At 34.0% G+C, this 27,065-nt stretch overlaps 2 protein-coding genes and 1 long non-coding RNA gene across 3 annotated transcripts; all 3 read left to right on the top strand.

Moving 5' to 3' along the window:
* The first annotated feature begins 5,168 nt into the window (after nucleotides 1-5,168).
* LOC130641623 (uncharacterized) lies at nucleotides 5,169-7,630 on the top strand. Its single transcript, XR_008982483.1, has 3 exons — nucleotides 5,169-5,309; nucleotides 5,682-7,396; nucleotides 7,490-7,630. It is a non-coding gene; the product is annotated as an uncharacterized LOC130641623 (long non-coding RNA).
* A 4,463-nt stretch (nucleotides 7,631-12,093) lies between these two features.
* On the top strand, nucleotides 12,094-13,252 carry LOC130641622 (uncharacterized). The gene is made up of 3 exons (XM_057448496.1): nucleotides 12,094-12,230; nucleotides 12,362-12,530; nucleotides 12,693-13,252. The coding sequence occupies exons 1-3, from the start codon at nucleotides 12,171-12,173 to the stop codon at nucleotides 13,010-13,012; spliced, it is 549 nt and encodes a 182-aa protein (XP_057304479.1). The 5' UTR covers nucleotides 12,094-12,170; the 3' UTR covers nucleotides 13,013-13,252.
* A 10,561-nt stretch (nucleotides 13,253-23,813) lies between these two features.
* LOC130642288 (F-box only protein 48-like) lies at nucleotides 23,814-24,179 on the top strand. The gene has a single exon (XM_057449378.1). It carries the CDS (start codon nucleotides 23,814-23,816, stop codon nucleotides 24,177-24,179), a length of 366 nt encoding a protein of 121 aa, XP_057305361.1.
* The last annotated feature ends 2,886 nt before the right edge of the window (nucleotides 24,180-27,065 follow it).

Here is a 27,065-nt window from a genome sequence, read left to right as displayed (position 1 = left end):
ATTGTCCAAAAAATGCTGTACATATATGGGGAGAAAATAAACCTGTATCAGATCACAACATTTGTATGCTCGAAAAACTGGACACTCCATTAGTAAAGATTGATTCTGTCGATACCAAGCCAAAAAATGTACTAACTTCTCTTATAGAGAAAGCGCAAAATCGAGGTCAAATGGAACTTGCGGAACAAATAGTACTTGCTTGCATTTTAACATTGAAAGTTGGTGCAAAGTTTATGTTGATTGCTAACATTGATATTAAAAGCAAACTAACAAATGGACAAATAGGAACTGTTTATCATATTAAGATGGATAGTGTAGTTAATGACCTGATGGTGATTTATGTCAAATTTGAAGCAAAAGAATGCAGATATATTTGGAAAACATAAAAATTAACAAAATCAGAAACCATTCTTTTCTCAAAAAGAGTGCTTCATCTGTGACTATTAAAAGAACACAATTTCCATTAATGTTGGCATGGGCATGTACTGTGCATAAAGTTCAAGGTAAGCAATTTCCAGAGGTAGTGGTGAGCTTCAATCTGCTGAAACAGAAAAGTTTTAATTATGGTCAAATGTATGTAGCACTGAGTGCATTTTCATAGCATTTTCAGACATAGACCTGCCCTATGAAGAGAGCAAATGACCCGGCAAGATTTACCAACTCTGCTGATCAACTTATTGATTTCCGCCGGCGAAGGCGGAAGCTTTAATATTGCCTGGGAAGATAGAGAGAGAGATAGAGACAGTCCAGAGCCTGGACGCCTAAAACTTATCCAGGCTAAAGCTTAAATCCTCCTTTTGACAGATTTTTTTCTGAGAACGAGACTAAATTGAGTTTTAAGCCAATAAGAATCCTAACAGTGCAACAAATTGTTTTATTATCCAATGAACATTACTTTATTTTAAAGTTTATAATCGAAAGTTAAAGCTTGTGCAGTGTAGCATAACGAAGACTGTCTTATAATGCTCCATCTTTGATGTTATATAATTACGTCATTTCCTTCCGTACTACAATTTTGTAAGCACGTAGACTAAAGCTATATTCAGCAGAACCAATCTATATACTAATACGCCAGTTCTGTCTGTGACTTTTGCAAAGCGGATAAAATTTCTTTGATAAAGTCTATAAAACATCGCCTATAAATTTGTTCTGTAAATTAGCAAACTTTGACGTTAGAGCAATATTGAAAGTATATTAAGATTAGTGAAGCCATTGTATTGCACTTTTAAATTTAAGGCTAAATAACTTGGAAACGGGTGGAAATAACTGACGTCATCTCCTGTGTGGGTAACTAGGGACTACCTGGAACCAATTTGGGTAAGTTTTCCAAACCTGGGTCACCGAATCCGTTTCGGAATGGACGGGTTAATGACATCATCAAAAAACTTTTTAACCCTAATATCTCTGCATCCGTTTGTCAAAAGTACACGATCCTATACATTTTCTTGATTAGCGTTTCAAGATCTATACGATGAAGGCAACAGGCATACACATTTCTGAAAAAAAAATTGTGTTCTGACAGGTCTCTGCTGAAGTCAGTAAAATTTAAATGACGGTTGTTTTTCTCTGTTATCCTGCCTAAGTGGATTTTTCCATGGGCCTTATTGACTAGTCTATATAATAATACGGAGCTTCTGTCTGTGACTGTTACAAAGACGATATTTTTTACCACCCGAATGTGTGAGTTTTTCGAGTTTTTTTGGTTTGTTTACATTTGTCTCGCAACCCTTAGAAACCACGTAATAGAAAATAAGCAGTATGATTCGCACAAATACGTACTTTCGAACGGGACGGCATTCGAATAAAAAGTTTCCTTGGCGTAAAAACAAACAAACAAAAATCTCTCGGCAAAGTTCTCGACAAAAGGCGAACTAAAGAAGCGGATAAAAATGTCTTATTTTCGACGATCCCTTAGTCATAAAAAAGTGCAGATGTTAAGAGCAAGGAAAGTCAAAGTGAAGAAGTGGAGTGGATTAAAAAAACACATAATTTGGAACAGGGTTAACATCGACACACAAAATAACAACAAAAGAACGGTCCATTCGTCAAGTTGCAAAAAAGAATATATGAGAAAGAAGGTCCAAGTGAAGAAGTTAGAAGTACAAAATGAATGCTAGAGTTTCAATTTCAAGTGACTTGGAATTCAGAAAAATAAAAACTTTGATATTTTTAGATGTTCCGTTTTTATATGTAGGACACTTAAAATATTTGTATTCTCAAAAAGAATCCATTAGAGCTTCAAATTCTTAAAGTTTACCGCGTTTTTTATAAAGAAGCTAGCATTTTTGTTTGTTTGCATAATTAATGTATCTCCTGGTGCGTAACTAATGTGTTTGTCCTAAAATTCAAAATGCTACATAAAGCTGTTAGCTGACTACAATGTGCTGGCGAAATAGCTTCAAGAAGGCCATCCCATAGTTAGCTCTAACCTATAAGTTATGTTGTTATTACTCTTTTTTTTAGGTATTTATAGCTACCTTGTAGTCAAACTTTTCTTGTTTTTTGAACACGAATTATGATGTAGCAAGCTAGCTACGAAATCTTTCTTGAACTTTTAGGATAGTGTGACTCATGTTAATGCCCATAGAGTATAGTTTTTGTCACACTACCTGAAAACTTTACAAGGAGACCACATGCAATATCACAAGTTGAACAAATTTTGTAGAATTTAAAGTGTGTGTGTTAAGTTATTTTTTATTGTTTTGTTTCTGACATCCTGTTAAACTTTTGTCAGGCTATGTGTAAAATGCCAAGTTATTCTTACAGGGGTTATTGAAATTACATTAGAAATTTACGTGGGTTTATGACTTTGAGTTAAAAAAAAATTATGAGGGGATGGTATGGTTGTCCGTTTGTGTTGTTTGTGTTGCAAAATGCTGTTTTTGAAATTTTGTGTAAACTTTTGTGGAAATAGACCACATGCAATATGTACCAAAAGAACAAATTTTTGTAAAATCGGACTTTACTGCAAGCTGTTGTATAAGCTGATGTCTTAAACTATTGTTGGGGAGAATTAACTGTATGTGATGTCAATTTTGCTGGAAGAAAATTCCATGGTTTCACGGTTTTGTTTTTCTTGAGAATTTTACAAAATTTTGTACGGATAAATGTTTGTTGATGATAAAAAAATTATATACTTAATGTTCTGACTGAAACTGTTTTTGTTTTTTATATTTTGTAATCTAAACGTGAGGATTGTATGCACTCACTGATTTTTTTAAATTTTAATGTGTTTCATAACCTTTTTGTGGAAGATTAATGGGTAATGGCAATATACGCCATGCTGAATGAACTTATTTTTGTTGATTTAGATGTGCTTCCCAAAAACCAATCTGTTTTACATTTTGTGTAAACTTTTGTTTACGAACCGTATACAATGTTTCCAGAATAATGATCTTTGTTGATTCAAGTTTATTCTTTCCTCATTGATATTTTGATATTTAGGTTTAAAATTGTTGGTAAAGGGCAGTACGGAACTAAAAAGGAAAAATTTTGTGTTTGAACTGGTCGATTTTTACATTTTGTGTAAATTTTTGTGGGAGAGGATGGTACCCAACCAAAATGACTGATGTTTCTAGATGTAAATTTGATGTTTTTGAAACTATGGCTTTTTCATATTTTTGTATAAGCTTTTAAGGGAAAGACAATATTTAAAAGGTGTAAAGAACTTATATTTGTTGATTTGTGCTAACTCTTGCAGGCCTCCTTTTTGACATTTCAGAATAAAATACTGAGGGTTTTCAACATAATCACTTATAAGATGTACATATTTGAGATTATTTTTTATTTCTGACATTGTGATTATCCGTGTTGTGACGTTCGGTGTTTTAACTGTCGGTGTTGTAACTGTCGGTGTTCTTACTGTCGGTTTTGTGAGTATTGGTGTTGTGAGTGTCGATGTTGTGAGTTTAGTTGTTGTGACTTTTTATCAACTAGATTTTACACCTTGCAAGCTGTTCTTTTTTATTTTGTGTAAGATTTGTGTGGAGGATTTAATGCGCTTTGACATTTGACATTTTGTGTAAGAGTTTAAAAACATTTTTTTTGTGTATATATATGCACTACTGATGTCAGCAAAACATTTAAAGCAACCTATTTTTCATTGGCCTTTTGCCTAAGTGGATATTTCCATGGCCTTATCGACTAGTTAATTATCAATGAATTTTAATTTGAAGAGGCTGGATATTTTTGGTGAAAGATAATGTATTATAGCTATAAAATTGTGACATGTATGTCACGATTTTATATCTTTTTTCAGATTATTGCTAATAGCGGAAATCTTTAAGCCACAGGGCTTCTTGTTTATTGTTATTTTGTCCGGAGAGACACATTCGTTGAATTTAGAAAACTAACAAAATTGTTACGGTACTATTCATCACATGTACAGTCCGACATTCGTTTTGGTAGTAATGCTTTTGGAAGTTATTTGCATCCACTTCATATTAGGCGTGTTGTGTAGGCAAAGCATGCGCAGATTAGAAAGCCTCTGAGTGAATAATGCGGCGTTTGTTGTTGTTCTCAGTTCTTTATGTTAAGCCCGGCCCGTATTACGCTTTGCTATGAAAGTTGATAGACTGAAAACGCAGAGAAATGGTCTATGGATAGGCTAGGGACGGGGAAATTTGTCCCGTTTAGCGAAAGTCGTACTTATCCGAAACATTTGCACACAGATGGTTATAGTCTTCCTGTTTTATCAATACACAAAAATGATTTATAAAACATTATCAATGTAGTATAACTTTGCATATGGAATATATTCGTGATAAATCAACTTTAAGAAATTAATTGCTACCAATGTTTTAAAAGGTCTTGTCAGGTGACAGTATACTTATTTACTACATGCTTTTCCTTTATAAGAATACTCTTTATAAGAATATCCGCCCTGATATTTCAGGATATTTCTAGGAAAATTCCAAGTGGTTGTAGCTGTTGCCGTTGTCTTGTTATTTGAACATTTCCTGGAAAAAAACAGCTGAATCATTCCTTGTTTAGCCTGTAAATTGTGTATCACCTTTAATAAATATTTTATTTCTGTTCTTATTGGGCTGGTGAGTCAAAAAAGAGCTGCAAACAGGTAGCAATACAAATTTGACTATCAAGATTTGATGACAACAATATCAACTGTCTTGCTCAGCACAAAATTACCAAATGCCTACAAATATGACGATGGTGACTTTTTCGAATCTGAATGAACTAGATAATCAAAGATGGCAATGCCTTTTACAATTTGTTAGCTGACGGTCAATCCAATCACCTGGTCGCAATGCCACTTACAGCAAGGTATCAGCAATGGATTGTGGTCAAACAAGGTGTGAAACTTTGAGAGATAATTATTATATAATTATATATAATTTTTATAAAGATAATTTTTTTTAATGAAACTTTGATTACGATGACTCACTAAATCGATTTATTTATTTCACTATATTCACAATAGGAGACTGGTACGTCGCAATCTATGAAAAAAGGTTTTATTCGCTGTATTGACAAAATACAAGAAGATACGTATCATACCTATATAATAATTATTATTTCATGGACAGTGTTATTTAAACGTTGTAACACACAAATGTTGTACATGTTCCCAACCTCATACAAGCACATGCAAGTAGCCCTGAGTACAGATCACACATGTTCTAATTTAATTTGTTCGTAATATCACAAGTCTTTTTCTCATTTAGTAATGCAAAGACGTAGAAACCCCTGGCATACTCAAAGCCCAACAAACGATTTGTGGCAGAGGTTGTTAAAGTCAATAAAAGACTATAGTGACTGGTTGCAGAAAAGACCTAATTGAGTGTGTGATACTCTATTGAATGAATTTTAGTTAGATCAAGAAGAAGATTATTTTAATTTTCTTTGGATGTCTTCTGCTAATACGCTCCACAGCGCTTCTTCCAACATCCTTACACTGATAAAAATCTTGTTAAATTCTTTGTTATCCCTCTTTGAAGACATAATGTTTTTAAACGTCCTCCAGTAATGTTTACTTTTTATATATAGAAACTCACATTTTTCTGAACGCACATTTGATGTACAGATTTTAAGCATTTAGATTGATTCAAAACCATACAATTTTTTAAAAATCTCATTCAAAAGTCTGACCATGCCAAAAGCATACAATTTTTACATGATAAACGATCCAATTTGTCGAATTGGACAAATCGAATTTGTTTAATCGAATCGTGTATCACCGCATTAACACGCTTCCACATTTTCGATTTCTCCTCATTTCTGGAAATCAGGATAATTGATTTTCAAAATTTCATGTTATAAAATAAGTAGGGGGTCACAAGTGTTGTGTTTTTCATTGACAATATAAGCAACACTTGTACTTTTTACATTCTTTTGTTTAAATAATTCTGTATTTAAGCTTTTCGAAATTATGAAACTTGCAATTAAGACAAAAAGAGGTGTCTTTGATGTGAGAATATGTTTTGCACTTTATGTGAATGTTTTCGCTATTACTTTAGTACATACACAAGAAAAATTGCAAAGGCCAGTAAAGAAATACTATGTTTAATTTTTTTTTAATCTGACCGCAAAAACTAAGAGTATATACTCCTCTCGTTTTTTAGCCAATAGCACCCTAATTATTAGTTCTATGAAGGAACTTTTTAGACTTTTTTGACAATGGGTTTTAATCAGGATGTTCCTGAAGTATTTAATGATACCGTAAGGAAAAGTGAGCATGATTTTTTAAATCACAATATCTTCTTCACATTAATTTAATGTTTTTGTATTAATATATGGAAAAATACTAACATTTTTTATAGGTTAAGTTTTTGTATTAAAACGAAAAATACAAGGATTTATAAGGTGGAGAAAATTTGACCCCCTCCTTCACATTCGAAGTTTCTTTCACAAAACCACTGAATTTTTTCCACATCTTTTTTGATTATCTTATTCAGGAGTGATGTATCTAAAATGGCTTTTCTTAATTCTAAGTTGTTTTGTTTAAATTTGCCTTTTTTATCGAAATTCAACTTTTGTAACTCATATTTTTACACCAACTCATATTCATACACCAAAACTTTCATCAGCGTTTTCAAAGCGAAAAAATTCAAAAAACCATTCAGGATATATTATTCAGCTTGATTTTAAAAATTTATGTAAAAAAAGTCAAAATGTGAGCACTACTTCACAAAAAAATTAACATAAAGAAAAAAAGTTTACAAATTCTCAACGATAAATAACTTGCCACATGACTTTGTTAAAATCACCACAGAACGATCACTTTAAGCGTGCTGCTTGCAGGTTTTATTTTGAGAATGATATTAAACTTTATTCAATTATTCTTTTTCTTTCTGTATGCACGTGTTTAGATTTAAAAAGTGAATATGACTGAAAACAAAAATAATAAAGAGACTTCAATTGGTGAAATGAAAGGTGTTGGGTGAGTTTAGAAGTTTATTTGTTTCAACCTCCTTCCCAGTAAACTATTTTTATAAAAGTAACCAATCTACTATTTGTTGCGTTTTGTTTAAAGATATGAGAGTTTGGTCTTCGTGACGGGACTTAAATTCGGTATTTTCAAGACAAAAACAAGGAAAAACAAAAAACAATTCCACCACACACATTATTAAATATGGGTAAGTCGCTATATCAAAAACGAGAGTTGGCACCAGGTTATATTGCTGAGAAATTTGGGAGGATGCATATGTAGTAAACTTGGAAGTATTTAAGTATTCCTGAGTTGATGTAACTGTGTATATATTATGTACAAAATAAATATAAAAAATAAATAAACTTATTTTTCATTTGCGTGAAAACTTTAAGGCTTGTTGAAACCCCCATAAAAATTTTGAATAGCATCAATTTTGGCAATGGTCAATCGTCCCCTCCCGTTAATTCCTTTTCCATCTTCATGTTTTTTTGCCCTTTAGATCTTTGACAATTTTTCTCAGGTTGGTCCCCATTCATTTTGTGACATGATTGACACATTGGAGAGTAGGGACACTGATTCATTGGTATAATAACACATTAGGCAGTATAATACCGAATATGTGTTATAAAGATATCACACTTTGATCTCAAATAATTAATAAGTGTAAACATTATGTATTTATGAATAAACATACTTCCAGATATAATTTAAAAATAAAAAATTTCACCATTAAAAAAATTTGCTTTTTTATGCAGATAAACAAAGAAAATTTTTTTTAAAAAAAGAAATCAGTTACCTTAATGCTGTTTTGAGCTACACAGATCAAGTTAAAAGGTGTGCACTCTACCAGACAACTTCATGCAACACCTAACTGGTCACACAGTGTCGCGTATACCGTCCTAATTACGCGAACATCTTAATACTATGATTTCACCTTTCCCTGTAACTTTCTCTTTTCACTGGCAACAATGGATGTTTATGACATGATATCCTGAGCTTTATGTCTATGATGTACCATATTACCATTTTCACAGGCACCAAAACTTGTGCATTTTACAGAACAGACAGCCTAAACATCACATTTATTAAATACCAAACAAACCTATGGAGGATATTGTTAAGAAAAATTTTTAAATACCATGTGTGCTCTCCTTCACAGTTCATTTTGGTAATTTGCTTCACCAAGTTTGTCACATCTGTTTTTTGAGCATCAGAAAAAGGTACATGGCAATCTTTCAAGCAGCTACAATCATTTTAATCATAAAACGGAGTTTAAAAATAATTCCGGTGTGGATCTCAAATTGAGGAAAACACATCACGGAATTAGGACACAAATCACGGACGTTTTAATCGACTTCTTTTTTGCTCGACCCTGTGCAAACACCCACCTTGTTCACTGGCATTTTTGCAAAATTGTTTTTAGGGATGACTTATAGTCATAACCATGAAGTTATGTAGTGAGCGTAGTAGCCAGATCGTTACTAGAGCTGTTTGTTTAGATAACCACATAATTAGGACGGTATATGCTACACTGAGAATTTTAGCAGTGTCAAAGTGACACTCTCAAGGTCATCATTAATACATGAATCCCTGGAAGAGTCAAAGTGACTCCCGTGTAGTCATCATAATATAATAAATTCCCGTTTTTTTATAATGACTCTGTCTATAAGAGTCAAATTGACTCCCTAAAAAAATCCTTTAAATACGAGCTTTAGCATGACTCCTTTTAGAGAGTCAATCTTTTAATCAACAAACTTTTGTAAGCAAATGACCTTTAAATGAGTGTCATGCTATTGGCAGGCACACAGTTGTGCGGGTTCAATGATTGTTGTGCGTTCAATGATTGTTGTGCGTTCAATGATTGTTGTGCGTTCAATGATTGTTGTCCGTTCAATGATTGTTGTGCGTTCAATGACTGTTGTGCGTTCAATCATTGTTGTGCGTTAAATAATCGTTGCATGTTTATTAAGAATCTGGACATGGTGCTGCCTTTTTTAGTTTTCGGACATGTTTCCAGACTTTCAGCTAAATTACGAGAAGACAATGAGTACATTATTTGTACTAATTTTTGCGCGTACTAATTTTCGCGACACTTTGCATAGAAATTACTCGCAAAGGGTTTTGTGCAAAAATATAGTTATACTAATTACATACACAGGAAATACGTTCATATTGCTATTGCGTGGAAGTTAATAGCTGTGCGCGATTTTTTACCCTTACAAAGTAGTACAAATCATCAATCATCAATGTTGAGGTAAGTTAAAACATTATTGCAACCCAGAGAGAAATATAGGCCAAACCTATAGTTTTCAAATTTTTCAGGTGAAAGTGTTTCATGAGGACATTTTTATCGTGTTAAGTTTTAGGGTTAAATCATAGAGGTTTTGTTCCTTTAAAATTTTTGCCAAGACAGAAACTTCTTTTTTGCAGGATGCTTTCCAGACCAGTGTAAAAAACATGACCATGGATGATTATAAAATTATATATCACACAAAATTAAACAAAAAAGCACATATATGGATCAAATTGCTGTTGAAATGTAAAAAGTAACAGGTAAACTAGGGCAAGCAATCAAGTTTTATTTTCCCTTTTGTTAACAAAAATATAAAAATGTTGATCTTTAGCTAACAATAGCCTTTTTGTGTTTCTTAAGAGAAAAAAGTTGTCGGGCTTGTACGAAAAAAAAAATCCAAATTATATTCCTGTTAAAATGAAGCTTTTTTCGACAGCCACCAAAATTTTCTTTCTCCAAAATTTCCTTTACCAAAAGTTTTATATGAACCTAGTTTAGGGGCCTTTAAAAAAAATTTTCAGGTGTCATCAACGGTATATGGCCATTAAGAGTCAGACCCCTCACCTTCTTAACAAATCCCTAAAAAAATTTGCACAATCACTCCTTTATTTTAAGGCTTTTTTGTCAATGAAATGTACGCACCTAAAGTAATTTTTGATATTTCCTGATCCTTAATGGATTTTTTTTAATTACAGACCCCGTCCCCCTTAATGGCACCAACAAAATTTTTGAAGGTCCTTTGCGTTGTGTTTGAAATTTTGCCAAAAATTAAGAACATAATTCCAAATGTACCCAACCTGAATTTCTTCATAGTCTATATAAGAACAAAATATATAAAAATATAATATAAGACATAAAAATATAATATAAGAAATAAAATATATACAAGAAATACACTAACAATGTTTTCCCCCTGGATTAAGGGCTTTTTATGAAATATGATTTTTCTTTAAATGGTATAGCCTTTCAGCTCGTGTTTTAAATTTTTTATTGCACTTCTGACATGGATAGCAGTCATTCATTTTTCTCACATCTTTTACTGGTGACGTAGTTTGATGAAAAGACTTCACATGATCTTTCAGGTATTTAAGTTGTTTAAACCTCTTTAATGGAACACAAAATTTACATAAAAATAATTTATTAGCATTATTTTCATTTCTGCAACACTTTCCATTATCCGTATTTTTTGTCGTAACAAATTATGCTTCCATTTAAATGTTCACTCGCATATATCGCAAGTATACAGGGAAATTCCAGTTCGCAATGAGTTATCTTGAAGAAGTTCAACTGAGTCAGTCACAGGGTTTATAATATTAACAGGAGAATGTTCCACTTTTAAGTGCATACCCAAGCCAATATTTTTTGTCACACTGTTTACCACTGCATCTAAAATCCTCATGAGATGTCAAGACGTGTTGTTTTAGTTCATAATTTCCACGAAATGTTTGTTGACATTGGTGACAACTTTTAGAAACAGCATCTTTGTGTTCCTGTATATGATACTTCATACAGCAATTTTTTATCATTTGCTTACAAACACGGCAAAATCCCATGATTATATTAAATACAAGATTAAATTAAAAACATGTGAAAACTTGAATAACCCGTAGCCGTGGGATTTTGCCGTCACATGGCCGAAAAATTCTCCTGTATAGAGACTTTACAGAGAATGTTTGGATACAAAAAAACTCAGCTCCAGAATAGACCTATTATATTAAAACATTCAAACAGTTTTAGAATAATATTATTTAGACAAGTATTGAAGTTAAGAAAAGAAGAGAAAAATAACAAAGTATTTTGTATTATCCACAAGGTGGAGAGATCAATCTCTAATTAAAAAAAATTAAATAAATAAGTAAACCAAAGGAACTCGTTTAAGCCAATTAAAATAAAGCACGCGGAATAAACAAAAGAAACTAATGTTCTTTGTGCTCTGCTAGCATCGCTAAACTTTTTCAAGAAAGAAGGTTTTTGGATAGATTTTTAGAAATGAAGTTTTATTGTCAATTTGAATGTGGATATAATACTGTTAGTTGTAGCTGGCTTATCAAGCAGTTATGGAACTTTCACTCAATAGATTCAAACTTTTCTGTGAAATGTGGAATTTTAGGTTGCTTTAGCAAGTTCAAAAATGAAAAAAGTTTTAGAAGACATATAAGAAAAAGTCACATGGAATTTTATTCTAAATTTGTGCAATTTGTTGATAATGTTAAAGATATTCATACTACACAAAATATATTAAATAATGACAGTTCAAATGAAGAAGTTTGTGATGAGCAAGAGACTGTAATTCTTACAATATGCAATAACCAACGTTTGGGGTGTCAGTAATTTTAACCCCACTAGCCCAGATGGGGAAGATGAGCGAACACTTAATATATACAAAGAAAAATTAACGCAACAAGCAAATATTCATCCATATAACAGAAAACAGTCATCAAAACAGCTTTGGACAAAACTTTTCCATTGCGTTGAGCTGAAATACTTAATATGTCAAAAAGTGTTGCTAATATATTTGATGAATATCCAATTCTGGTTGATCCTGTACAGGTAAACGTCATTATGTTACTGTTTGTTTTAAAGTAATCAAAACAGTAGATCTTAGCTGGTAGATATGATCCATAGTATTCTACTTGTAGAGATAATGCTTTATCAAATTTCATTCTTCTTTTATACTTTAGCTAATGGATGAATCCAACCGTCTTACTTACTTCGATCTACCAGTTATGTGGTCTGAATATTTTTCGGAAACAAAGGTTAAAACAATTTTGAAATTATCACCACCAAAGACATTCCGGGTTGATTCGTTAATGTCAGCAATTGATACAATCACTGAGAAAACTGATAAAGGTAAAAGTCATTGTTTGTCATCAAAGTTGTAGTGTCGTGGATGTTTATCCAAAAGAATTTGTGGGTTTTTGGACCAGCAAAAGTTTCTCCGAATAAAGTATTTGTGATTTTTTTTACTTCATACATTATTTTTTTATGTATATGTTACTCATCTGCTTTTAGCTTCTTTGGGATCGTTGGCAATCATCCTTGTCCCGGCACTACTGAGGGATGATGCTAAGTCATTGTTCTCCAATTTTGACGTTAAGAGAGAACCTCAAATAATGTGTGCCAGTGAGGTGATCACAATCGTTGAAGTCGCTTTGGACAAACAGTTCAAGGTTGTCGTAGATGGATGCATTGTAGCAGAGTGTTCAGAATTCATTTCTGCCTTTCAAGTTTATCTGGCATCGTTATATCTTTTTAATTTATGTTGTCCTAAGAACCTGACTGCCACATTAACATTTTTTCAAAAAGATGTCCTGAATTTGCACAATGATTAATCATTAATCAATAGGTTCAAGTGTAATTAATTATATTTCTTGTACTTTATATTTATTTAAAAAAGATTTTATAAGAATTTATATTTATAAGAAACAAACTTGGATTCAACATTGATGTTTATTAGTGTTGAACAAAGTTTGGAAGTTAATCCCTACTTCATGTTTTAAAAAGAAAGGATAATATTGCTTGATGTTTTTTTTTTCAAATTTATGTAGAACATTTTTATAATATATTTTAAAGGACTTTATTTATTTACACTTTTCAATAAGCAAGTAAGGTTTGGCCCAGCACTCAGGTGCTTATTTTTTTGATAATTTTATTATTCGCTTAACAGATGCTTATGATTTATAATTTATCTTTTATTAACACTATCAGGGTAACTTTAGTTTAATGAAATTTACTTTTTAATAAAAGCTTTCTTTACTTTTTATAGTTGCTAGGTACAAAGCGCTAAAGGTTGCTTAAAAATTTACTATTCCAACACTTGGTTGCTTAACTGAAAAAAAAAAAAAAATATTTAATACGTTTTAACATTTTTGTATATATTTTAAACAAGAAAACTGTGCTTACCTGAAAAATAAAAAAAAAAATTAATAGATTTTTATATATATTCTTGTATATATTTTGTATATATTTTGAACTAATTTTTACAACATCTATCTGTTAAAATAGGAAAACTGTGCTAACTGAAAAATAAAAAATAAAAATTAACTGTAAAGTAAAGTATTAAAAATATTAATACTTTTTAACATTTTTGTATATATTTTGAACGAATTTTTACAACATGTGTCAAAATATGAAAACTGTGCTTAACTGAAATATAAGAAAATATTTAATACTTTTTAACATTTTTGTATATATTTTGAACAAATTTTTATAACATGTTAAAATTAGAAAACTGTAAAAAAATTTAAAAAGTGTGAAATATAAATATTGATCAACTTTAATGCTTACTTATTCTTATGTCGAATGAAGAGTCATTTTGACTCTTCAAATAAGTCTAGTTGATTGACTCTCAATGGGAATGAACGTTTAATGACTCCACGCAAGTTTCACAAATGACTCTTCAGAAGAATCAAAATGTCTCGCGCGCAAGTTTCACAAATGACTCTTCAAAAGAATCAAAAAGACTCTCGTAGGCGTGCCGATATAGGCACTGGCGAATGACTCTCTTCTTAGTGTCGAATTGACACTGCTAAAATTCTCAGTGTACCATATCCCCCATTCCTCTAACATGGTGGGGGGGGGTCAACTTTGGGGGCTATGGTAACATTTACTTGCATTGAATCACCGTCAAGGGTGATTAAACCCTGGGGTCCTGCACAAAGTATGCAACTTATAACTATTAACCTACAGCACCCTGGGACCTTTAGGGACATGTATTGCCACAAAAAGGGGGTTCCACAAGGCTAAATTACCATAACACATTGTCTTCATACTTATATCACTAGCCATATCACTATACAAAAACAAATGCCAAATAATATCCCATTCTCAAATTTTCCTTTAGGGTCATTGTGTGAAAGTGCTTGGCACATTTTACCAGCCAGTGAAAACCTTTACTTCTAAGTGCGGAAAATACTAAATACAGGATCGTCACAGGAGCTCTATTTAAATGAACTACAAAGTTAGATTTCCCCCAATGACGACCCCAGAACTGGGTTTGTCCTAGATTTCAGCTCTCACCTCCTGACTCTTAGTCTAGTAAACTAAACTCATTATTTTTCCCAAAGGCAATAGCGAAAGCAAGGAAGAAAGACAGGTAACCTTTCTACCTGACTATTAGCTAGCCAGCTTGAGGAATAAACTTGATTTTGTTTCATTTTTGTTTCATTTTGCAGAGAAAGACATGTCAATTTTACATACATATGCACAAGTAAACAGGAGGAAGGAATTTTTTTTACATAATTAGTTACGAAAGGTTATTTTTAGACTATATATCTATATTTCTTTTGTTATAACACATTTGTTATGATTTTAGAGCTATAATACTATATCTCTCACTAAAAATATTCAGCCTCAACAATTCCTCTTTGAAATTCATGAATATATAGTTAATTAGTTCTGCCGAATATAGCTTTAGTCTATGATGAGCTTGCGCAATTGTACAGAAAGAAATGAGGTATATACACCTTGAGTGGATCAAATTTTGGAAGGACTTATTTCTGCGAGGTCAAAAAAAGTACATTTCTTGAGGATTAATTTTTGCGAATCGGTCTTTCTAAATATTCCGCGTGGACAAATTTTTCGCGAGTTGACCATTTTCTAATCTTTTGCGAGGGTTTATTTTCGCGAATCACAAACTTTAAGGAAATAATTTTTATTGAGCGCGGGCTTAACGTCAGAAATAATAAATGGCTTTTGAAAAGAAACTATGTATTCGCTGTAGTAGTAAAGTTAAAGATCTATATGTCATTTCAGATCTGCTTCACCATCAAAAAAAGATGAATCAAATGAATAAATAAATAAATGTGTGTGAAGTGACAGTCACCATTCCAGTATTAAAGGCCATTTTGCTGTTGCAACGTTATGAAGAAATGGTACAAAAACTCTATTGTTAACCAAAAGATTAAGTACTAACAGGTAGTTTTACTATAAAGAATGCTAATGCCACTGTTCAGTTTGATGTACAGCCGAAAGCAAAAAGGAAAACGGATCCTGCTCAAAACCCCCGCAGAATGCAAAGACATTCGAACTTTCTTTCAGAGACTAAATATTAATTTATGTATACTGCAAGCACGAGTCAAAAACAAAAAAGTCAAACTTCTACATGACTTACAGAATTCTATGAAGAAGAAAAAAAGACGAAGAAAAAGATGTTGTTCTTAAAATTTCCGCGTGGATTTATTTTCACGAATGAGGATTAAATTTCGCGAATTGGGCTTCTTCAAACTTTTCTTGAATACTTATTTTTCGCGAATTTGGCCAAAAATCGCGAAAATTAATCCTCGCGAAAATTATACACTTAAGGTAATTATTAAAGAGAAACGTTAATAGCAACAAAGATTTTGCAAAATGTAAAAATAAACTCCAATCTCCATAGTGCCTCATCCCAAGGAGCTCTAACTTTTAATGGGATTTTGAGATGGTTTACAAGCCATTTAGGTTGCTATAAGTTTTTATAATCATATATGTAAGGGATAGTGGAAACCTTGTCTACAAAAAACTGCAAGTGGTGTAGGTCAACTAAAACTGCGATATTTCACTAAATACTTGAAGAACAGACCCGAAATTGCACATAAAATCTCCTAACTAACTAAATTTTACTCTAGAAAAATTCAAGAATTGTCACGTGAAAAATGACCAGAATTCTCAAAATATTTGAAAAAATTACTTATTTTCTTGAACTTTACTGTCTATCTCTAATATTTATCTTCTCAACTTTCAACCAAACTTGCATAATGATGTTGTCACTCCTGCATCACTGTTAATGAGGTTTACTGGTGAAGGAAGTTTTCTAGTTTTTACGTTAACACTTTCATTATCTTAGTTCTGCTTTTTTAGGAAAATAATAAAAAATGAGTGAATTAAATGTATTGTGCATTATTTATTTATTTATTTTTTTACTTATTTAATTAATATTTATACAGGGTATTTACATATCAACATATAATTCTGTTTTCCATGTGTCCTGTGTAATATAAAAACAAAAGCAAATATAAATATAAATGAAGCAGCCCAATACAGTCAAATGAAGAAGTTGACTAAAAAGAATATTGAGCATATATTACAAGCACAGGGAAAAAGGATTGAATTGGGAAGTGATCATCGTCACCCACACGTTGATACTGTTCCAAATGAAGTTGACTGCAATATCTATGGTGTTCATTTAGAGCCGTGTTATAAAAGGTATGGTTTTTATTATGTTATGTGGGACATCAGCAATCTGGAATTTTAAGTGCACTTAACAAAATGTTTGCATCAATATTGTTCAGTGCAAAGCTTAATTATTGTAGTTTTGCTAATAGCAATTTTTTTTGTTTTGTATAGGTTTACCGTCATTGTTGGAGACAAAAGATATCAGGAAGAGAGTCCACAATGTTCGTTAAGCAGAAAAAATCCTAGGTTGTCAACTTGAACGTCTAAAATGCTCTATCCGAAAGAGTGCCAGTTATGCAATAAGTTTAGAGTTCAATACAAAAAAGATACGGACTGCATAAAATTCTTACTTTCAATGCAAAAAAAGATCTAAAGGCAGCAGCCAAAGTAAAAAAGAATGAGCTGTTCAATGAGATTAAAGATAGTGACCTAATTTCAAAAGAATTTAAAATGCATAAGCATTGCTATATACCGCTTACCCATCGATTTACAAGTGGGATTACAACAGATGAAGGTTTCAAAGTAACGTTACACGAAGTTGGTATGAATGCAGCCAATGAATTGAAGACAAGTTGTTAGGAAAAAGGCAACTTTGATGGTGTCGTCAAAATTATAAAAGAAGTTATCGATGGAGGGAGAACAGTTTCATTATAGTGTTTACACAAGACTTATGCCTTAAGCGTTAATGACAAACGGTACAAATACTATTTAAAGGAGAGATTGATTGCAAAGTTTGGTGATAGAATGTTTCTTTTGCCTTTGGATGATAAAGCGACAACCACATACGTATGTTCTAGCTCTACTGATGACATTGTAAAAGGGTAAAAATGAAGTTATAGTAGAGAGCTGCCAAAACTTTAGTGAATGACACAGTTGAAATGGTTCAAGAACATTCCACTGCCACCGTGGCCTCCAACCTCTAATGAGCTGTCCAAAGATTTATGGAAACAACCACCATCAGTCATTACATTTGCCACAGCATTATTTGGAAATAAAAAAGAATTGTTATAAAAGCAGAAAAGATTAGCTGAATCCCTTGCAGCAGATCTAATTCATTTAATTACCAGTGGAAAAGTTATTCAACAAAAACATTTCCTACTAGCCTTAGGACTCCACAACATTACTAGGTCGCGAAAAATTATTGACATTGTCCATAATTTAGGCCACTGTATGTCTTACAACACAACATGTGAAATCAAAACAGTAGCAGCAGAAGTTGCAATGTTGCAAATGACAAAAAAAGATCTTTTGCCAATTAAACCTATCACAAACGACAAAGTGGCACCAACCTTTTTTTGGGTCGATAACTTTGACCTTACCATAGAGAGACATGCCGGAGGATATTCGGTCAACACTACACACTTAATTGCTTCTCAATGGAGTAGAGGGCCAAAGTTTCTATTTTAAAGTTTCATTTTTAATATAATAATATATTTTTTTAAGGTTATTGGCTCACTTGTTGGTGGCTCTGTTTCAAAGATATAGTATTCCAGTCTGAGCTGTGTACATCTGGAAGCCTTAAAGGTGTCCTCATTGGCTCGCATTACAATAGGGCTTGGGCTGTGCACATTTGAAGATGTAGTATTCCATTCTGAGCTGTGTATATCTGGAAGGCTTAAAGGTGTCCTCACTAGCTCGCATTACAATAGGGCTTGGGCTGTGCACTACAGAGTTATGTCAGAATCTTTTGAGCGTTTATTCATGGAGCGTTTTCTGTACGAAAGAAAGCCTAATATTACAGATGAACTGTCACAGTTGGTTTTGTCCCTCTACCGAACAACATTGATGAAAGACTTCAAAGTGCTATCGATAGATTACCGCAATGCTTCAAATAAACGCCTGGGGCGTTTATTAAATTTTTTAACATTTTTGGGGGCGTCTATTAGAGGGTGCGTTTAAAAGAGGGGGGCGTTTATTAAATTTTTTACACTTCGTCTCTTTTGCAGTTTTTATAGATACCTATAATATAGACTTTACAATATATCTAAATTTCCAACCTTAAACCTAAGATTTAGGAAAAAGTTGTTTATAGAAAATTTCCTTGTTTTACCAATGTATCAAATATGAGGGATTGTGTTTAGTTGTATTTATGAAATTTCTATTATAAAAGCACCATTAAAATTGCCTTTTAATTAAAAGAGCAAAACAATAATAGTTTTTTTATATACTTTTACTGTCACCTCAAATAAACGCCTTATGAGGGTGGGGCGTTTAATAGAAGGGGACGCTTATTCGAAGCATTACGGTATTGAAAGAGTATGAAAAGTATAGAGGAGATGTCCGCTCAGGAAAAAATTGGGAAAACTGCACAGTTCTGGGTTTTTTACTAGATCTAATGCGTCTGCAAATTGCACACTGCTGTTTAACCAAACGAAATCATTTCTGCCAATGTATTTTGTACTAATAAAGTAAACTATGCTAGGTATTTCAACACATCATTTGTTCATTAAAAACAAAAGTAGCTCTGAGAAATATAACTTTTGTGTTTTCCGCAATTTGACAGCTAGAATTATTGACTTACACACTCTTATAAGTACGGATCATACTACGTGGCGCCGTAGATTAGTTTGTGGCGCCATAGATTAGTGGTTATAGCTTTCGTACTCTGTGCGGGAGACCAGGGTTCGATTCCTCTTGACGGCGATTCAACATGGGCGAGTGAATGTTACCATAGCCCCGGGTTAACCCAAGCCATGTGAGGGAAATTGGGAAGATGGCACACTGTGTGGGCCGTTGGATGTTGCCGGGAGTTGTCTAGTAGAGCACGGGCTCTAATTGGGTCTGCGTAGCTCAAAATGAGCATTAAATACTCTAGGACTCTCCATCTACGCCATGGCCCCTCCTGGAAATAATAGACAGGGTATATCCCTCGATATTTGTGAGGCTAGCCATGTAAAATATGCACATCTATCTATCTATCTATCTATCTACGTTTACATGCTATCAAATGTTGAAGAACTTTATCCTGGAATGAAGGGTATTATTGAAAGCATTGGCTTATCTGTGCAGGGTCAGGAAAATCACCATGTTTGAACTGTAATTGATCAGCGTGGCGGGCAAACTATTAATACAGATGGAAAATCCACAGGTAAAAATATCCTTAACATTCACAGCAAATTAGCTAGACCTTTTTCGTTATGTTGTGTGTACAAAGAAAATAATTAAAGCAACATTTCTGTATGTAGAGGAATAACTCTCAGTTAAAAAATCAGTGTAACTTCGAAGTCATGAATTTTCATAGAAATCTTGTAAATAGGTACAAAATATATACTCTAAATATTCTATATTCTCTTACAGGAGGAATTAGAGGCTTTGCCCCAGATCCAAATAATGTGTTGAACTGGTGTTTGAATCGCTCTTTCTTAGCTAAAGTTGTAGCAGAGCTAAATGATTTTTCTGGCACCAAAACCACTAGTAAATGTTATAAACAGTTAAGAAAAAGTTAAATTAAAAAGGAAGAGAAGAATATCAAAGGTGTCATAGATTTCCTTCAAAATGAATACCTAAATCCTTTTGTGATTCCTGACTTGGATCCTAACGAGCTTTTTAATCTAAGTTCTGGCGTACCCCTACAATCTGGAGCAGAAGAATTATTGAACATATGAAATAAAGGCGAAGAGTTGGCAGAGGACTGTTTACTATCCACAAAGACTCCATTTCAAGATCCAATTAAACAAGAGAAAGTACCTACATTTGATCAAAGTGTTGCACTTAAAGAAAAACCAAAGGAGCTAAAAGTGATTGAGGCTAATCGTAAGATCATCGGTCGCCTATTATCATTATCAACAAAGATGAACAAGTCTTTGAATCTAGAGGTAGCTGTAATGTATCCATTGTTTCCAGTTTCTTTGAGTCTTGCAAATCCTGATGGCACAAAGCGAACAACTTAAAAAAGCAAACTTCTTGAGATGACTCCTTTCGATGAGGATGATAACAAAAAGCACCACCAAAGAAAAATGAGGTTGCAGCATGCATGGTAGACATGATTGCCCAACTTAGGATGTGTCTTGTTGGATTGTGTGGAACTTTTGAAGATCTTAACTTTCAGTTCATTCATAGCATATCTAAGGATTACAGGCAAGTAGATATCATTGCAGATACATTCAGGGACTGCAGTATCAAAGCTGGAGAAAGGAAGAAAAGAGGAAGTTCAAGCAAAGTGATCATTGGTTCTATCAAACGTAAATTACCACCTGACTTGTCAAAGTTTATGTTGAATAATGATAACAAGTCAACCCTTATTGAAATGATATTTGAGTACATCATGATCAACAAGGAAAAAGTGTTACAGATTCTTTGTGCAGAACGGATTTTCCTTTCTGGAGACTGCAAAACGTTCATTGTTAAATCATCCATCACCCAGCAAGACCCCAAACTAACAAGCAACCAAGAAGAAGCAGACAGAGAGCTGATTCTGCATACGATGCATGTCTTAAACAGTCACCAGGGAAAAAAATATTGTCCTTCGCAATTCTTCTGGAGATACAGATACCCTTGTGCTCGCTCTTTGACTTATTGAAGAATCTGACTTCAAAAAAGTATTTTATGATAGTGGCACAGAAAAGAACAGGAAGCAGGCATGGTTGAAAAATTTTGATTTGGACCCGAAACACAAAAAAGCATTGGTTGGTTTTCATGCCTTCACCAGCAACGACTATGTGTCAGTTTTTTTTCGAAAAGGCAAAAAGAACTGTTGGAGCACCATGGTAAAGAACAAAGTATATGTAGAAGAATTCGAAAAGCTTGATGACAGCTACAACTTAAATGAAGAAATGGTTGGTGTGTTTGAAGACTACTTTTGCCGGATGTATGGCGTTAAGAAAGAATGGACATTTTTACGATGAAAAATTCAATGGAAAACAAAGTTATATATCTGTCTCTGCTACCAACCTGTAAGTCATCACTGTATCTTCATCTCCTTAGAGCCAACATGTGGAAACAAACAAGCGATCCAATGATTACGCTACCGGAAATTTCTACAAATGGATGGTTTAACACAGGAGATATCCAATGGATTACTGATGAATTTCCTGAAGAAGTAACAGATGTTTTAATGATGAGCGATGGAGATAGTGGTGAATTTAGCAATGAATATGGTACTGATGGCGAGACTGAAGAGGAAGTTAAATCTGACTTTTGAATATGCTTGATGATAGTTTTTTCAAGTTTTGACGCTAAAATTTATGGTACTTCAGAATATTGCATAAGTTTGCAATAATTTTTCCTGATATTTTTAAATTATAAATGATTTTTGTTTATTGTTTCCGTCATCATAGGCGTACATTTGAACTCTGAGAAAAGAAAAAGAGTGGAATTTAAAAAAATAATTGATTTTTTCAAATATTTGAGAATTCCGGTCTGTAAAATATACATTTTTCACATTTCTTGAATTTTTCTAGAGTAAAATTTAGTTAGTTAGGAGATTTTATGTGCAATTTCGGGTCTGTTCTTCAAGTATTAAGTGAAATATCGCAATTTTAGTTGACCTACCCCACTTGTGCAGTTTTTTGTAGAAAAGGTTTTACCCCTTAGATATATGGTTATAAAAACTTATAGCCACCTAAATGAACATCTCAAAATCGGTTCTAGAGATGTTTTAGGCGCTAAAAACAGTAGAGGGGCAAAGTCTATCACAACTTGACACTTTAGCCCTTTTTGCCTGGTGAAAATTTCTTTTAAAACAAACAAAAGGCCTTTAATACGAACAGCCCAAGGTTTGTTTTAAAACATAAATCAATGTAAAATCATAAGTTTGGACAAGGTTGGAGCTTGTGTATGCTACTTATTCAGTCAGGGTAAACACCTAATTAGGCGGCATGACCTAATTAGGCGAGTCGTTTAGTTAGGCGACGTGATGTAATTTAATTAGTCTACCCTTAGTCTAACTAGGCGAACGAAAACTTTCTGTTGTAAATACGTCGAAATTGTTGTGTTTCTCACTACAATTTTTATGTGAATCAAATCTGTCCACTTTGCAGATAATTTTGATCAATTAACGTCTTATTTGCATCGCGCATTGGTAACTAAGGCCCAAACCTCGTGTGGCCCTATTTGTTGTTTTAAATAATGGATTTCAGCCATTCACGCTGCAGGAAAAAAAAAATATGGCGGACGAAAACATCACCTAAATAAGCGAAACTTAACCTAATTAGGTTATATATTTCATTTTAACATAATTCTTAGTTGCGCGAACATATCGAGGCACGAGTAACAATTTTGGAATCATGGTCGCATAGACTATCCCTTCTTAACAAAGATTTTTTGCAATTTTGTCTTAGGAATGTGTGAAAAGCCATTAAATAATGTCTTAACTAGGTTACATATCGCCTAACTAGGCTACAATAAGTCGCCTAAATAGGTGGTATGCCCTAATTAGCCTACCGTCGCCTAATTAAGTGTTTACCCTGACTGTTATTTTCTTCTTTATATTGCATCATATTTATAAAAATGAAAAATTAAACAAAACTGTGCCTAAAGGCTAATATTTTCAGGAAATAATAAAGAAAGTTCGTATTGATAATACACTGAAAAAGTCATCTGTTTAAACGGCTAAAAAAGGGTTACTGCCACCTTACAGTTGTTTTCATTTTCAATTCCAGTGATCCAAGTTTTCACAACTTCGGTCAACTTTTCTAGTTTCATGTGCTTCATTCCGTTCAATTACCCGCCGTTATGTTGTATGGTCTATCGCTCTATCCTAGAATGTTAATGTTTATTTCTGCGTTCGTCCAAGAACGTTTAGCCATTCTCTAGTAAATTCACATCGTGTTAATAAAAACCAATCATCTTACGAAAAAATCAAAACTTACCATCCCTTTAAATTTCTTTTGTTTTGATCAGCTGATGTCGTTGAAGTTCAAAATGGTGGACTTTAAAAAGTTATGCAAAGAAGTGAAGTACTAAATGAAATGGCAAAAACGCAAAAGTAACTTATTAAAGGGCCTATAAAAAGCCGTTTTATAGGCCTGATTTAGTAGAAGCATGGATCCATTGCAATATTTTCCTTCGGAAATGTTTGAAAGGATTTTAGTCATTTTACATGACAAGGACGTTTTTAATGCTGTACAAGTTTCCAAGCCTTGGAATTTTTTTATAAACAATAATGATCATTTTTGGAAAGAACTATGCAAAAGACTTAATCCCGATGATGTTCTGTCTGATCAGTGTGAAAACTTATCCTGGAGAGAAATATATCTTGAGAACATTGGTAAAAATGGCGTTGTACGAAGGTGGAAAAAGGGAAGATATAACAAAATATCGACTTATGAGGAATTGCAACCTGACTTTATATGCAAACTAGATGTCGAAACCTGGGGTTTACTCCTAGATTTAGTAACAGTTTTATAAATAGCCTGTTACTTTTATAAATGAACTTGTACATATCGATTGTTATGTTATGCCTGGCTCGCAGGTTCAGAATTAAACTATTATTAACTGTTGATATCATATCTACCGCAGCCTATTAGGGCCATGCATATATATATATATTAGAAATTATGTCGACAAAATATATGATGTCAACATAATTTGAATTATCTCAAGAAAATTTATTATGTTAAGAAAATATCAACAATTATGTCGACATAAAAAATTATCTCAACATAATAAAATTTTCTTCAAAAAATAAATTATCTGCAAATAATAAATTATGTCGACGTATTGTATCTTCTGCACAAAAAAATTATCTGCAGATATATGTTGACTTAATAAATATTCTTAATCTTCCCCGCAGGCGATTTTTACTAATTATTCCAGTGAAATGACAAGCAACAAATTTATAGGTATAAAGCACAGTAATCTTCTGTGTTTTGAGCACAGCAGAGATTATAAAATGTATGTTCTAGCACAGCCCCTAAAACGCACACGCGCACGCCCACGGGTCAAACACAACAAGTCCCTAATATACAGCGCATAGCCATGGTTATTCCCCATTATACATCAATGAGTAAGTCCCTAATATTCAATGGTGTGACGTCAAAAAAAATAGGTAGAATAAGAGGTCCAAAAATTTCTAACATAATTCCCTAATAATCAACGCACATATCATATCAAGGTTAAGTCCCTATCATACAAAAAGAAGAATTCCCTAAAAATTAACGCATGCGCAATAAAGACTGAACTGTGTTAGTACTGACCGCTATGAAATCTTCCGACGATGTTGAAATTCCTATATAATAAAGAGAAATGGATTCATACACTATAAAACAGCTACGCGATATCGCAAAACCCCGTGGACTTAAGGGGTATTATTGGCTACGGTAGGCCGAATCAGTTGCCATATTGGAGGATGTACCACAGAGGCCCCCCCCCCCCTAGAAGGGCCGGACAACGAAAGCCGGTAAGGCCAGTAACTATACCACCAACGCCAGAGGCCATGGATATTTTTGAGGAGCAAGAGCTATCAAAAAATCGCTCGATTGTTAAAACCAAGATGCGGGGGTGGTATAACTGGCTAGTTGATGCTGTCCCCAAACCTATAAAGGAGGGGTCAAGAGGACCTATGCAGCCTTTAAACGCACGGTTGTGGGGCTCTATGACAGGGCAGCCAACACAAGACCTACACTTCATGACCAAGTCGAACAGGAGGCTGACGAGGACTATCTTGAAGATATTCGAAATTTATATGAACAGCCGGGACAAGATTTCACACCTCAAGAACATAAGCATGCCCATAACAGGACGTATCGAAGTTTTCGCATTCCCGGCATGGGAGGGGCCGACGTTGACGGGTATATGAGAATGGTGCGACCCAGCGTGTCATCCTTGTTTGGGGACCAGGTAGAAGATATGGGGTCAGCGAAGGTACAGCTGTCACTATGGATGATGTGGAAGAAGAAGAAGACGAACCTGGAGGAGGCCAACGATGAAGAGTATATTGAGGTGAATAAGGTCTTCCATAATAATAAGGCCTCGGTATTCCAGGGTAGCGATGTGGACGATGTGCACGTGTAGAAAACCCAGCACTACCACAAAGTGGCTTTACTATCTCTCAAATCCTACACCTCGATGTAGACTTTCACAAATTGAGGCTAACGAGGGGATCATCGTATATACTAGCACCCAAGTGGATATCCTCAAAGAAAGCCATCATTAACCCGATGAATGAGGACGAAGAGTGTTTCAAGTGGGGTATAATAGCATCCTTACATCATAAGGAGATAGGAAAGAACCCAAATAGAATCTCCCAGGTGAGACCCTACGTAGGCCACTACAATTGGCAGGGTATAGAGTTCCCCACAAGTATCAAGGATATATCCAAGTTCGAGGATAACAACAAGGAGATTGCGGTAAACGTCCTATATATAAGGGAAGTAGATCAATATCCTGAGGCGATTACATCATACCGGGCGTGGCAAGCAGGTGAATCTACTCTTCCTTACAGATGACAAAAAGATCCACTACACAGCCGTTAAAAGTCTTTCGCGACTCCTGGGTATTGAGACCTCAAAAAATGCGGCAAAAATGCACTTCTGCCTAAATTGTTTGCAGGCCTTCCCCACAATTAAATCGAGAGATAAGCACCATGGCTACTGCAAGGACCACGAGGCCGTCAAGATCACAATGCCAACAGAGGCTGAAAAATGGTTATATTATAGGGATGGCCAAGAGCAATTAAAGGTACCCTTTGCCATCTATGCGGACTTCGAGAGTCTGCTGGTCCCGGTGGAGGATACAAGAGGTAAAAAGACCAAGAAGCTAAGTAAGCACGTACTATCCGGATGGTGTACCTATAGTATCTTTGCTTACGAGGATGTGCCTGATCCTCTAACATTATACAGGGGTGAGGACTGCGTCACCCGCTTCGTCAACCATCTGGAGGATGAGGTAAAGGGGTTATATAATAACTATCCACAACGGGACATGCTGCCTCTGACAGAGGTCCTAAAAAGGCGTCATGACGAGGCATCGAAATGCCATATATGTTTGAAGACCCTTCGATGACAGCAAGAATAATCATAAAGTCAGGGACCATTGTCACTATACCGGGCAGTATAGGGGTGCAGCGCATAACAGCTGGGTGAAAAATATGATACTCAGGACATTGGATGCATCGCCGAGAACACGGAGAAATATATAAGCTTCAGCGTTAAAATTGGAGGTATGGGTATGGTGATGGCGAGACATACAAGACCATAGAGATACGGTTTATCGATAGTTGCCGATTCATGGCCTCAACCCTGGATAAGTTGGCAAGCAACAAGAATTCCAGGGCATGGACGCCGAATATATGGC

The sequence above is a fragment of the Hydractinia symbiolongicarpus genome, chromosome 4, assembly GCF_029227915.1.
Source record: "Hydractinia symbiolongicarpus strain clone_291-10 chromosome 4, HSymV2.1, whole genome shotgun sequence".
Taxonomy (NCBI): domain Eukaryota; kingdom Metazoa; phylum Cnidaria; class Hydrozoa; order Anthoathecata; family Hydractiniidae; genus Hydractinia; species Hydractinia symbiolongicarpus.
This window is presented reverse-complemented; position numbering and strand designations above follow the sequence as displayed.

What these genes read in the sequence shown, in the direction of transcription:
- LOC130641622 (XM_057448496.1), top strand. Translation starts at nt 12,171, where the DNA reads ATGTCAAAAAGTGTTGCTAATATATTTGATGAATATCCAATTCTGGTT. An exon ending in TTCTGGTTGATCCTGTACAG is followed by an intron (nt 12,231 to 12,361) that starts GTAAACGTCATT and finishes TTTATACTTTAG; the next exon opens with CTAATGGATGAATCCAACCG. An exon ending in CACTGAGAAAACTGATAAAG is followed by an intron (nt 12,531 to 12,692) that starts GTAAAAGTCATT and finishes ATCTGCTTTTAG; the next exon opens with CTTCTTTGGGATCGTTGGCA.
- LOC130642288 (XM_057449378.1), top strand. Translation starts at nt 23,814, where the DNA reads ATGGATCCATTGCAATATTTTCCTTCGGAAATGTTTGAAAGGATTTTA.